Source organism: Aulonocara stuartgranti, assembly GCF_965226115.1.
Source record: "Aulonocara stuartgranti genome assembly, chromosome: 15".
NCBI lineage: Eukaryota > Metazoa > Chordata > Actinopteri > Cichliformes > Cichlidae > Aulonocara > Aulonocara stuartgranti.
The window spans coordinates 11,515,247-11,529,220 of NC_138951.1; the positions used below are offsets into that span (position 1 = coordinate 11,515,247).

Sequence of the window (13,974 nt, forward strand, 5' to 3'; positions counted from 1 at the left end):
CATGAATAGCCTGTAAATCCAAATGTTTAGAGATTTCAAAACAATAAACTACTTACTGTTTTTGCTGTGTCATGTACTAATCACCCTGATGTTCAGAGTACCCACTCAAATCAAGTTACTATCAAACACTAGAATATGAATGATTAAGTGCAAAGCTATCAATTCATCCATATTCCTAACTATTTATCCTATTTAGGGCTGCGGGTTAGAATTTAGAATCACCAGTTAACCTGAGATGCATGTCTTTGGTCTATGGGGGGAAGTCCAAGTACCCAGAATAAACCCAGACAGAGAAGGGAGAGTTTAAAAGGATAAAGAAGAAATAAACAGCAAAATAATATAATGCTTATTATGTAAATAATTTCATTACATTCTTAAAAATGAAAGGTACAGCTTAAAAAACATTATGCCAGTAGCCGTACTAAATAGCATCCACCTTGCTTGAAGTCCTTGCATTGCCCTTTCAGGCCCTGTTAAGTATACAATGTAACACTGCTGTTCACACTGGACCAATGAGAGCAAAGGTCATAAAGACAGGAAATTACTAATAATGTTCTGCAGATATTGTATGAACCAATCTGTTCCTGAGAACAAGAACACCGACATATTCACCAACCTTCCAGCTCTTAATTCAGGTCCACAAATCTACATTAGGTAACTAGACTGCATCCTGCATATTAGCCACAGGACCTCAACAGGGGGAGGAAAATGCAAGCATCTGTTTTAAAATACAATGAGATGATGTAACTTTCTTTGTTGGCTGTGTGTCATTTCCCATCTATATCGTCTAAGCTTGCATGCTGGGACAAGCTGAACAATCAAATAGATAGTGAAAGAGTGAAAAGGGACAGAGACGGAAAAGTATAGCAATGGAGAACCTGGTAAAGTGACTGTAGTCCATGTGAGGAAAGGAGCAGGGGGTGTCAGTCAACTTCTGATTGGATGCACTCTGAGAGATGTCTTGACCAGGTCTTGAAGCATCTATAGAAGTACCAATAGGACAAGCTCACATTACCATAAACCATATGAGTTCACATAAATATGTTTCCATTTTTAAAGATTCATACCATTGTTTTCCTCTGTAGCAGCATCACCACACTCTTTTTGCTGCACTTGTTTAAGAAAATGGAGACGAGACTGAAAAGCCTAAAAGCAAGACATAGTAAATCATTCTGTCTGAAGCGTATGTTTCAGTGTAGCCCACTTAAATAAATACATAAAAATAAATAAATTAGAGTACATTATATATTCTAAAAGAAGACAGAATATATTAAATTAAAAGGGTTACCTTGGCAGAGCGTCCCGGCTCGGCCATTTCCCATGCTTTTTTAATGGTTTTAATCTGGTCTATTCTTTCTGTGTCTCTCTTAACGTCGATGCCTTTTGCTTTGCTGTTGTCCGTGACAACACGTAGCATCCAGTTTGGTTTAGTTAGGTCAAGGCTCTGCACAGACATTTGCACACAGAGTGCAAAGAACCCACAGAAAAAAAATAACACATGCTGAGACACACAAACACTAGAGCGGAAGGTCGGTTTGCTAAAGTGCGCATGTCTACTTCAAACTTAGTTTTTTTGCCTTTGTTTTACACAACAGATAACTTTTAGTTTATTTGGAGATCGCTTAGTGTCTTTTCTCCATTAAAGTTGCGCTTACCATCAAATTTTAAATGAAAAACGAAGGAGGTCAGTATTAGAAAAACGTTTAAATGTCACCGTGCTTAATGTGTGAATTTAATGTGTGGCACAGCTTTGATCAAAATGCTGCTATTATGTGGATCATAGGTTTATTGAGTGGTTCTGACTGATGAACCAAGTTCTTATCTGAGACTATTATTCACACTCACCATGCAGATTATGTTATCATGAATGGTGAATGTGTTTCAGACATCCTGTATACAGGCAGGCCAGAGATTTGGTTCACCCTGATATGCATTGCCTAGCATTTCATAGCTGGATGAACATCTTTGGAGAGACGTGAACTACACTGTCAAAACAAATGCCTCCATCCTGTACTCCTCAAGCTACAACAAGACCTCTGTGACATATCTTAGCACCTTCTCTTAACTTAAAAGTCGCTGTGAAAAATACATTTAGGTAAACATGGCCTTCAATCTGAGTGGGTGACTGTATAAACATGGGTATATACATGTGAATGCATGCATATACCTTTGTATAAGCGCTTTTATATTTCTACTCCTTATGTGCAGTTGACAGACTTGCAGAGTTGCGGTGTTTTGTCTTTCCTGTACCATACTGTTGTAATACATTACCGTTTCATTAGCGACAGCTGGCTTCCCCTTGTCTCCTTTGGTTTTGCGCTGGGTTTTGGTTGCATCAGACTTGAGGCCATCACGATTTGGTGTGCTAGTGGTAGATGAACGCTTTACATCCTCAAGCTTATTTACTGCATTATGAAGCAGAGATTAAGAACATTAACATTTTCTGCTGTGCATTTAGCTTCATAAATACTTTAACTACGGTGTTCACTTTACATTAGATCTAGATTTAAGTTATTTAATGTCCTTATTGGGAAATGCTAAAATTTTAGATTTTTTAAAAAAAATTCTAATGTGAAATGTTAGAATGCTTCAGTTTTGAATGCATGCCATGTCTATAGACATTCAACAGTATCAGATATTCACATTCTACTTAAACAATTAAAGATGGGGACTGCCACACAAACAGCAAAGGTGCTGTGCGGCTGAATGTATGCTAGATGGCACTGTTGCACTTTAAAAACTGAGTCAGATTCAATCCCCAGCTTAGATGAAGTATTAACTATGAGTCTCACTTCTCTGATATAAAGGCGTAATAATCCATCATTTAGCTGACACCCTGCCATTCTGCCTGAAGAGCTTTGGTGAATACTCAATGACTTACTCCTATCTCAAGACATAAAAAAAAAAAAAATCAATGCTAAAACTGGATGTAAATATCAATCTGTGCTGTTGGAATTTATCCCAAAAGGATCCTGAAAACTGATTTAAGTTGGACATGCTTGAAGAAATTGTAAGAAAAGACTGTTGTGTGTTCTCATGGTAACGGTGCAAAGAACTGAGGCTGACTCCTCCAACAGTAGGACTTTAGGCAAATATGTGAAAATGTGCATGCATTCAAAAACATAAGCAGTGCAGTTTTTGTGTTAACTACAGATTGTTAAACAGCTTGTTAAAGAGGTTTTGAGGCTTGGCGTGCCATGTAGTGCGTGCGTATCCATGTAGCATGCAGGGAGCATGATCAAGGGCAGAGGCTCACCACTGAGACGGAGTTAAACTGGATGAAATTAATTCACTTTCCTGCTGAGATATTTCCCAGGACACCAGGGGGCAAGAGCCTGCTTCATTTGACATCCCACTGACCCATTTTCATAAGCTTAGGGAAAACATAGACGGTTTTGTATGGACACTGGCATATAGATAGATATGTGGGCTAATGTGAGCATAAACTGGCAAAAAAAATCTTAACATGCAGGAAAAACGACATTTAAAAAGACAGAAAAACACTGTCTATTTATGGCAGTCTCAAATGACAGTGTTCATTTTACACACTGACACGCACACACACCCAAACACACATGTCACCTGTAGATTTCATATCATGCAAATGGAATAACTGAATGGTTAAGTACGGGGAACCTTGGCATCAGCTCTGGTGAAAACACAACAGAAATTCGGTGATAGCAAGCTTGCTTTCCTCTCCAGGCATTCATGCACGCTCTCCCCATGCAGCAACCCGTTCAAATCAGCATCGACAGATGCTGCGATTATTTTATCCCCTTCAATTTTTTATTTTTTTTTAAGAAGCTTCAACCAATTTCAAAGACGTGATTTTTCAATTGATCCAATTTGTATAGCATGATTAAAGGCAGAGAACCAAGAGCTGGTGGCAGAGGACGGGATTACTGCCACAGCCAGCGACCACTGGGCACAAGAAATCACACTCTATGATCTGCAAAAGCAGCTGCATTCATTTGGCTTTCATTACAGTTGTGATTACAGGCCCATGGCAAGTGGAAGCAAAGAATAAACTGTGCCTGCCTTGGCCTCTGACACTGCCTACTGAGTATCACTCACATTTCAGACTGAACACAAAATAAACTGTGCGAAAACAAACATTAAGGGCTTAGTAGAAAATCCATTCAGAACCAAGTGCTTAAATGCTGACAAAGTTTTGATAGAATAATAAAAATGAACTGCTTTATGGCCCATTACAGTCCTATCTGTGAGAAGATTCATGGCACTATAGTGAACAATCCAATCATATGTGTATGTTTTCCAGGAAAAAGATGCAAACAGGGTTTCTTTCCTGGCTGCCCCCTTGGAAACTGATGTGGTAATAGTAAATGCCTTGAGTATGTACCTCTTGTCTCATTGTTCTCCAAGTCTTTGACTGAACAAGCAAAAGCCAACTGGGATTCACTCAGATTCCAAGTCTTATAAAGCACCTCTGCCTGCACCACGTACTTGTGAACCTGTGAAACATGGATGAACAATGTAAAACACCTGCATCAGAGTACAATATAACGCATTACACACATACAAAAAAAGGCATATACGACATGATTTATGCAGGAATCAAAACTATGAACTAAAGCCAACACAACCTGACAATATACTATAAACATCTGCATCAGTGTTCATGACACAGGGAGACAAAAAAGACCTAGAACCCACTTTGCTGCTGTGGTAAACAATTAAAGTGCATGTTCACCACAAAAACTAAGTGAAGGCAGAGGGCTGGTTAGCCAAGGTTATCTCACGTAACACCCACGTCCATCACACTGAACAGAAAGGACAGAATTCAGACAAAATTCCAAGAAGTAAATCAAGCGTATAAAGAAACAGAAAAAGCACTACAAAAAATAAAAGTGGCATATATTTAATTTTTTTCCCATTCGCTTACATATATCTTTGAGTCCCCCCCCAACTCACCCTACACAAGTCTTTACAATTATTCCACCATTACGATGCATCATTGTGTGTGTTGTGAGTCCCTGTGGCAAACAACGCCACTCTATTCACTCACCCTCTGCTTTAAGTCTTTATCTGCTCTAAGCTCTAATCAATAGCTGCTATCAGTGTCATCCGACATTATCTGTCTTAGTGCTACTGACTCACTGTGTTCCCAAAAAAAGATTTAAAAACACACATGGCGTATCCGAAGCGAACGTCTTAACAGGTCTGTAAAAATACATGTTTTTGTAGCCTTAATTCACTGCTTTAACTGCGGCATTAACTGTGTGTATTTGTAAAAATTTGCTGTGTGTATTTGTGAGTATTTGCTGAGGAAAAGCAACTATTATTCACCAGATGCATCACTGTAAAAAAAATCACCACAGAAAAGAATGAATAATAATAATAATAATGAATGACAATAACTATTTTTCATTTTCCACTGTATGCCTGTGCATGTGAATATGTGATGATACACACCTACAGAGCATAACATATGCTTTTGCAACCCTTAAACTAAGACAACAGGTGTGTTAGATGGGGGGTCTTCAGACATTACAGTGAGTCATAAATCATGCACAAATCATGGCTCCCTGACAAGCACTGATAAGTCAGACAGTAAAAAAACAACACCCCTCCAGTTTCTGCTACTCTCCTCTTCTTGTCAAATTGTGTCTCTGAGAATGTGAGTGTGGGTGAGACTAAATTTGCGTGTGTGTGTGTGTGTGTGTGTGTGTGTGTGTGCTTACAGGCGTAATCTGGCAGAAAAAAATGATATCAACAGGCAGCAAGCACGTGGGTGAGAGAGACAGAGAGGGAAAGTGAGATGCCCATGAAAGTGAGAATAGTTAAGTGTTTGAGCAATAGCAGATACCACGCAGACAGTTGTCAGTGATACCATAGTCTCTGTGGGAGGCTGGTACTGGTCAGATGAGGAGATAGATTTTTTAACTGCGCTGTCTTCCCCTTCATTTTGCTGGAAAGTGTTCTCCGAAGGAGACTGCTCCTGTTTATTTTCTTCGGTGTCTGTAACAGAAAGAGAAATCTATTAATGCTGATAAAAGACAAGAATAATAAATATACTAGGAAACATTTTATAAACACTCTAGCATCTGGTCCAAATAAGTGCAAAATTCTAAAGCTCTTCTCCTATTATTTTAACATTTAAAATTAACTCTGAATAACAGGTAGAGTTCCAGCACATTAAGAACGCTTGCTCGTGCTTTCTGAAGTGGTTCAAGGGCGGTTTTGTGTACAATTTGGTTTTAAAATGAGCATACAACAGCAGAGCTTTCTCTCAGCATATGAGAGAACAAAAAGTGCCACATTTAAAATGTTTTCTGCAAAACGAAAATCATACTCAAAAGGTCGGGAGGAACATGGAACTCTTTTAAGAAGGATTTTGTAGAAATTGCTGGCCAGCTGTGGATTGTTGGACAGCTAGAAGATGAAAAGAAAAACGAAATAAAAGAGTAGGAGGAAAGATAATCCTCTTTTTTTTTTTTAAGTGCAGCATATGTTTAAAACCCCCCAAACCCTAATATTAGCAGTGTTGACTGCTGAATCCGTTTTAACATTAGTAGCATACCACCTTCCTCATAAATTTGACGTGTCTTGTGTGTGATTGTCTTACACTACACTACAAATGTTACTGTAAGCAGAATAAAGATTCAGGTTTGCTGTTGGCAGACTGCAGTAGCTCTCACCAATTAAAACTGCAAGGTGGAATTTCAAGAACTACTGAACAACTACGGTCACAAAAATTTACTGAAAGAAACAGTAAAACTGTGAGACAGTTAAATTGGTTTCATATGTCGAGTGTTAAATTATGAAACACAGATCATCACAAGCTTTGGTTACTGCACCCAATGACACCTCACCTTTGTTCACCAGGAAGAAAAAAACAGGAATCACCACATGGCCCTTCCCGGTTTTGCCAGCTACTTGTTTCTCATGGTCCAGAATGGATAGACGTATCAATACATCTGGGTGGGAAGTCTGAAGCTGAACGGTTGCTACAGTGTCTGTTGTTACATGTACTCTGTAACTATAAAACATTTCACATTATAGCATTAAATTCTCAGAGCATCCCTGCTTTTTCCATTTTATTAACATTAAAAAACAACACTGTATGCCATATAATTCTCTTACCAACAAATGAGATTTTTGTTATTTGGAATGTAATAATCCCGTAATTCCTCTACTGAGAATTCACTAACTGGGGTGTCGCGGGACAGCTTTGGAAGTGGTTCCTTTGAGCCGATCAAGCACATCCTCCACTTTGCACCAGAAGGGGGTAATTCAGGTGTGATAGCTTCCGCTACAAAGGTATAACCAAGCTGGGCCAGGGGATAGAAAGTTCATCATAAAATTATAATTTTATTTTAGAAGGGAGGTATATTGGAAAGAAAATATCAATACCAAATACTATAATAAAGAGTTTTAAAAGGATTTTTCTATATATAATACTAGAAAAGTTCAAAAAAAGCACCACGCAAAAAATTCATGTTATATCCACACACCTTATTGGGTTGATAGACATGGGGTGCTACTCTGTTGAAGACCGTGTTTACCTCCTCTCCTGTGTCATTATTTATGACGTGCAGGAGACAATTAGGGATTGGAGAGTAGACCTTTGGTATCACCAGCACCTCCTCAGAAACCAGGAAAATCTCTCTGTGAACCAGTAAAAAGATCAAGCCGATAATATATCAATATATATAATATATCTAGCACGGCTAGGTAGCAAGGTTATAAGAGGACATCATGCATTTCCACCAGGGTTTTCCAAGACAGCCTAGGAATTCTCTTTCACTGAGTTTATAATGTTCTCTGACCTAAAGACCAAGACCCATGAGTTGGCTGTGTCTGGAAGAGAGACAGTGTAATCAGCAAAGGCGATTTTAGTCGATTCATCTCGTAGACATGGGTAGAGGTCCGCTTTCCTCTTAGAATTGTTGATGATATGCCTGTGCAAGAAACAGAAAGTTCAGAGCACATTTAGAAATTTCAGCTTAAGCAAAAACTATGTCATGAATACAGTTTTAATTTAAGTAGTTAATTTAAGTATTCATTACAAAGTCCCGGAAAACAATCTATGCCTCTTTCATAAGAAAGAACCAGGATGCACTTTGCTTTTCAGTGTGATCTTTGACTTAAGTGATTATTTATGTCAGCTAAGAAAACCACCTCTTCATCCGCCGTACACACATTGACCGAGCTTTTATTGCTCATGCACACACACATGCATCCCCAGGCAGCAGGTCATTCGGCAGACGCTGGTAGCTGATTGGAACGGGGAGAGTATAAACAGCAGATGGTACCACTGGGAAAAGATGGAACACAATGTGGAAAATGCTCCCTGCATGTCCCCCACAGGCTGCCACAACCAGGAGAGGGAGCAGATTCTGGACATGCAGTGCAACAGAGAGGCTAAACGCATGCCATGCAATATACACAGCATTGGCACTGGAACGCATTTGCAGCGCTTTCATATACCTTCAAATATTTGTGTTGACAAAAAAACCCACTACGATTGCTAGACTCACCATGTAAGCGCACACAGTCAGTACATTTTTATTACTTAGTCACCTCTGTCATACACTTTGATAGACCTCAGTTGTTCATTTACCTCAGCAAGAAAGCTGCATGTTTGTGTGCATCACATTCAATTGTCGACCACACGGATGAAAGGATCTTGGACGCATTGAGGTTCTCCTTCGTTCCTGAACGACATGAGCACACGCACAGAAAAGTAGCCTCCATTAAAGATGAAAGAAAAACCCATGTTGCTGTCAAACGCATGAAAAAATCATTGAAGTTGACCTAGTTCAGAGTGGGAAGCAGATATTGCAAAGTGCATTTTTACTTCATCCAGCGATAGGCTGATAGGAGAAGATTATTCTCACCTTGACACTTAATTTTCACACTCATCTCACCTGAGAGGTAAGCCCTCTGACAGAACGCAATTTTTGACAAGAAATCCTGCATACTTGCAAGTATGCATGTATTAGTAAATGTGTGCGTGTGCACAGAAATGCTCAGAAGAGATTGTTTAATGCTGTATTTTTTTTTCACATATTCACATGTGGCAAAAGGTATCCCCAGTTTTTCCCGCCACACATCCTTGCCCTCAGCTCTCTTTTCTAAGTGGCACTTCAAACTGACCAGCATAATGTAAGACTGGCAAATGAGATTTACAAATGGAGCTAACAGAGTGGAAGAAAATAAAGCAAAAGCAGTGCGCATAAATACCGGGGAACTACTGAGGTGCTTGAAGGGGACCATGTCATTAACAAGTACTATCCTGGGCAATGTGGACATTGTGGCATGTTTTGAGTGAATGGTTTTTTAAAGTGCTGTTAGACAGTCAGTATCACTCTGAGTGGAACTCTAAAGGCTGCACTTTGTGCTTTGATTTGAAAGAACTTAACTATGTTAGGCCAATTTCATAAAAAAGTCAAGCTGTTCAGTGTGTGCATGTACATGTGCTCATACTAATGTCACACGACCACCAGCATAATAATTTCGAGATGCCGGCAGACTGACTCTAATGATGTGGGTATTTTAGATGTCTGAGATGCTCAAGCTACATTTTCAAGCCATGGGAAATTAGGCACTCTCTCATTTCTGGTGTATTACAGTGCTGCTTTAGGCAAACCCCACACTAATGAAACTGTCCATACCCCCATATGTACAAGTTACTCAGAGGGGTCACAGTGTCATGTGTTGTTGCCTGGAGAAGGCACAGCAATAAACAGAGGATGGCTGTGCAGTACATCGCCTTCAGCGATTCCTTGGGAATCAACAAACAGTGATGGACCTTCACATTAAGACGATTACTGTTACATTATCTCTAAAAACACATCCAAATATTTTCACTAAAACTGAGGGAAATTTCTAATTTACCAGAAAACTGTTCAAAAGCAACACTGATACTAAAACAGTATATTATTCCAAAGCCAGACTGGAATAGCTGCACAACACTGTCTCTATGTAATCTCTCATTTTTCCTAGAAAGTGTCCACTGCTTCCCCGTCTTCTCTTCCCTATCTTTCTGTTGATGTCACTAATGAACATCAGTCAGTGATGCAGGAACGCTGTTTGCACATGTATATGATGCGCATGTTTCCTCTCGTCTGTGTATCCCCGATGTGGTTAGCCTCCATCGGTCAGGATTTATTAGTAAGAGTGGCAGTCTCATCAATACATATTTGCGTTGCTGCTCAGGAGCTCGATGTACGCCAGCAGGCTAAATTATACAGTGAATGCAGAACTAACAGGTGTTTTGTGTGTGAGGGGTTTTTTGGATAATAAATCTAGGAATGAAAAACAGGCCATCCTGTGTTTTTGTGGGTCTTTTTGCACATTTTCTATTTTTACTTAAATTGCTGTAGTTGCTGTGTCTCTCTTCTCCTTCACAGAGCACAGAAAATAAAGTATTCACTGGCGCTGTCTACTCAAAAGCCAGTATTTTTTATTATTGATTTGAAAGATGAGCTTTGAATCACACCACTTTCCTTGAAATATTATATTCTCTGTGTGTGCGCGTGTACATTCAGTTGTTTACCAGGTTTTGAGGCATCAAGGATCTCGCGCACTAAGTGCCCTCTGAATCCAGCCTGCAGAACGGTCACTGCCTTGACCTCTCTGTCTGTTGGCTCCCTGTCTCTCCACATTTCTGGGGGCTCCAAATCTGCATTTACTTAACAAACAGAATGAGGGCATAAAACAGCAAATTGTGGGTGAATATGAATTAATGAAAAGAGCGACACTGCATGTAAACAAAGACACATTTATTAATATTCTTTTGATTTAATGTGTAGTTGCAATCTTATGATATTTCTAATGTGAACAATTACTTAGGATGAGTCAGTGCCCTAAAGTGTTTAAAGCTACTGAGTTTAGTACACATATATAAATATATATATATATATGTATATATATTTAGTATATATATTTAGGTATACAGACTTTTATAAGCTTAGCACAACTGATTACATCTATGAGCTTCTAATGTTATGTATATAACATGATAGCATACAATATCTCCAAACAAATAAGTGGCACCTACATATAGGGGGGTATTCTTCAGGGAACAGTGAAGGGTCAGCAGTGAGAGCTTGTATAGCAAACTGCTCGTCTGCTTTCAGCTTCCTCCCCAGAGCCTCACGCAGCATGTGGTAAACTGCCAAGTTAAACACCTACAAACACCAGAACACATGCAGTCATGGTAAAAAGAAAACACACCTTCTGTCAATTCTAAGGTTTTACATACCAGGACATAACAAGCAAGCAAGCCTGAGCAGGTCTTAAAATCACCTAAATACAACCTGAGATGAACACCAATATATGGCATATTACAATGTGTCATTACAATGTGTCATTTATTTAAAATATAGGAGTGTGTGAAAAACCAAGTACACCTTTACTGCTTCCATTTGAATTAGGGTAGGTAGCAGCCAGGACCTGCTAATCAAATAGACTTAATTAATTGATCATCAGCAAATGTGACCATTTGGGTGTGTGTAACACAAGGCCAAGGAGGAAAGACAGCAGCAATGACCAAATTAAAGAGGATGTACGGTCATTTTGTTGTGGTTGCACATTTTGCAAAATTGTAACTATGTGAATCCATAGCTCCTATGACCAATAGCCTTTCATGTGTAGGAGGGTTGTTAGACCCCACATCAGTCATTACCACTACCTAAATTCTTTAAATGAAAACCTTTTCTTCCATTGGTATCTTTGTAAGGCTTGTGAAAAATGCATTCGGTTCCAAGTAAAAGACACCACAGTCGCATAAATATGGACTCCATTGAGGCAATTCAGAAATTCTGACCAGTCAGAAATGATTATTCCTCAGAGCTATTGTAAATCAATGTCAATTAAGCAACACTAATTTTCTATAACAGCCAAACATATTTGTTCAATAATAAATTAAGTTTCTGGTCATTCAAAGTCATAAATCAATGTAATTTATCTAATCTAAATTAAAGACATGGCCTAACAACTGTAAAACGAATTTTTCAACATATAGATTTAGCAGCTGTCAACTGTCAATGACTTGCCAAAGGTATAAAGGATGCTGAGCTATGCACTCTACATAGAATCTGTGTGTACCTATGAGCAAACTACCTTGCAGTGCTCCCATTTTTCCTGGGTGGTGCTGATGTTTCTGGGACAGTGAGTTTCTTCCAGACCCTTTCTTAGTGCTGGCTGCTGCTGCTTATCACTAAAAGAAGCCACCAATCTGGACAGGGCCCTAAAGATGGAAGAGGCCTGCTCAGTGAAATGGGCACTTTCCTATTAAAAGAGAAGAACAGTTGGGAGGCATCTCAGTTTTATTTAGTGTTGGGAGTTTACACAGACAGAAAGTAAACAAGGACAGTGTATCATGCTACAATCTGGTGCACTTCCATGGTGATCAAATCAGAATTGCTTATAGAACATTTGCTATATGCACATAAACAGTGATGGGCTAAGGCTACACAATCGACAAAAGAAAGATGAAAAATATAAATTCAGCTATACAAAGGTAAGAGAAAATGTGTGAGAGCAGAGTCACTAACATGATGTGATTTTTTAAATTGAAGCTGGAGTAAGCCCAGTTTCAAAATGCCACAGTGAGGAGATTGCAACAAGGGCAATGTTATCCTCTTTGTCACTATGTTCCAAAAAGCTCTGCTTTTAAAAAAAAAAAAAATGTCATGAGGTAGGATAAAAAGCACATATTCTCTTTAGTTTCCCTTTATTTTATTCTGTTCCAGTGATTTCACCACAAAATATCATGACAGATGTGCTTAAATTGAACACCATGAGGGCTAGTTTCTCCATGTGTTTAACCACCCCTTATATTTCTTAGTCAGTATGCGCCCCTTTGACCCTTTCTATTTACATATACTGTATCATCAAAGCGATCACTTCTATTTTTGTGAAAATTTTCCTGGAGATAAAAAAGAAAGAAAGAAAGAAAGAAAGAAAGAAAGAAAGAAAGAAAGAAAGAAAGAAAGAAAGAAAGAAAGAAAGCCATTTACATGTCAAATCTTATATCAGAAATGTGAATGTGCATCTATTTAGTAGCAGCATGTGGCAGAATACGGCTGCAGGATAATATTCTGAAAGGAGCGCCACCGCTCAGAAAGCCACCCATTTACTACAATGGAATTACCATCATTGTCATAAATAAAGGCACCTTTGTAAGGTGTGGCATGATGGTTTCTTCTTCTCCAAAGATAAATGGTGTCTTGCTGCAGAGGTGGACATGGTAACCCAATGCTGCATTTATGTGGATGCACAGCACATGCCGCCTGATGGGAAGAGCACAAAAAAAAATTTGCATTCTGAAAGCAATCACTCATTCATTGCACTTTCCTAAAACCTGTGGTTTCCAGCCTATTTGGCTTGTGACCTTCAGTCTGTCCACACTGGGCCTGACGTGTTGCCATTAGTTCAACCACAGAGTGACGTTTCCTTCTTAGATTCAACTATAAAACTATCTAGGATAAAGAAATCAAAAGAAAATCAAACTATTTGTGTAGAATCACCAACTATTTTTGTCCTACAACCACATTTCAAAAAAAATGTGTTTCTGCATTTTGTTTTTATTTACATTTTGCTGTATTTAACAATTAAAGCTACTGACAGAGAACGTGAATAGCACTCATTAACTAGTTACAATGTGATGGTCTGGTGCAAAAACGTGGGTCCTGTAATTCATGCAGTTGTTAACAGAAGCTACAAAATCAAAGAGAAATTCCTTTTCTTTTTTTTGCATTAGAGGAGCTATGTTCCTGTCAAATAATACTGACTAGGTCAGACAGTCAGATGTGCAGTAGCCTAATGTCCTCTCCACCAAATACCAAACTGAGTTCACAAGGCCTGGTCAGGCATGAGAGAGTGGAGCTCCACTTTCTTGGCCCCATTAGCTTTACATAATTTAGCCATTACAGCCCTAACTAGATGGATGAGCACTGAGGCAGAGCTGGGCTAGTACTGTGGAAACATTCAAAAGGGAAATAA

The 13,974-nt window shown here is 38.9% G+C and overlaps 1 protein-coding gene across 10 annotated transcripts in view; it reads right to left on the reverse strand.

The window, feature by feature from the left end:
* adgb (androglobin) overlaps positions 1–13,974 on the reverse strand; it is a 37,934-nt gene that overhangs the window by 2,875 nt on the left and 21,085 nt on the right. For 8 of the 10 annotated variants that reach the window (XM_082505131.1, XM_082505139.1, XM_082505138.1 and 5 more), the window contains 15 exons: positions 13,148–13,262; positions 12,091–12,258; positions 11,027–11,156; positions 10,523–10,657; positions 8,585–8,678; positions 7,791–7,922; positions 7,476–7,629; positions 7,105–7,292; positions 6,834–7,000; positions 5,828–5,979; positions 4,361–4,472; positions 2,272–2,405; positions 1,289–1,444; positions 1,068–1,146; positions 879–981 (listed from right to left, as the gene is read on the reverse strand). In XM_082505131.1, coding sequence (XP_082361257.1) covers positions 879–981; positions 1,068–1,146; positions 1,289–1,444; positions 2,272–2,405; positions 4,361–4,472; positions 5,828–5,979; positions 6,834–7,000; positions 7,105–7,292; positions 7,476–7,629; positions 7,791–7,922; positions 8,585–8,678; positions 10,523–10,657; positions 11,027–11,156; positions 12,091–12,258; positions 13,148–13,262 — 2,019 coding nt within the window. The remainder of the gene's footprint in view (positions 1–878; positions 982–1,067; positions 1,147–1,288; positions 1,445–2,271; positions 2,406–4,360; positions 4,473–5,827; positions 5,980–6,833; positions 7,001–7,104; positions 7,293–7,475; positions 7,630–7,790; positions 7,923–8,584; positions 8,679–10,522; positions 10,658–11,026; positions 11,157–12,090; positions 12,259–13,147; positions 13,263–13,974) is intronic. The other 2 variants (XM_082505136.1, XM_082505134.1) reach the window with 2 other exon arrangements.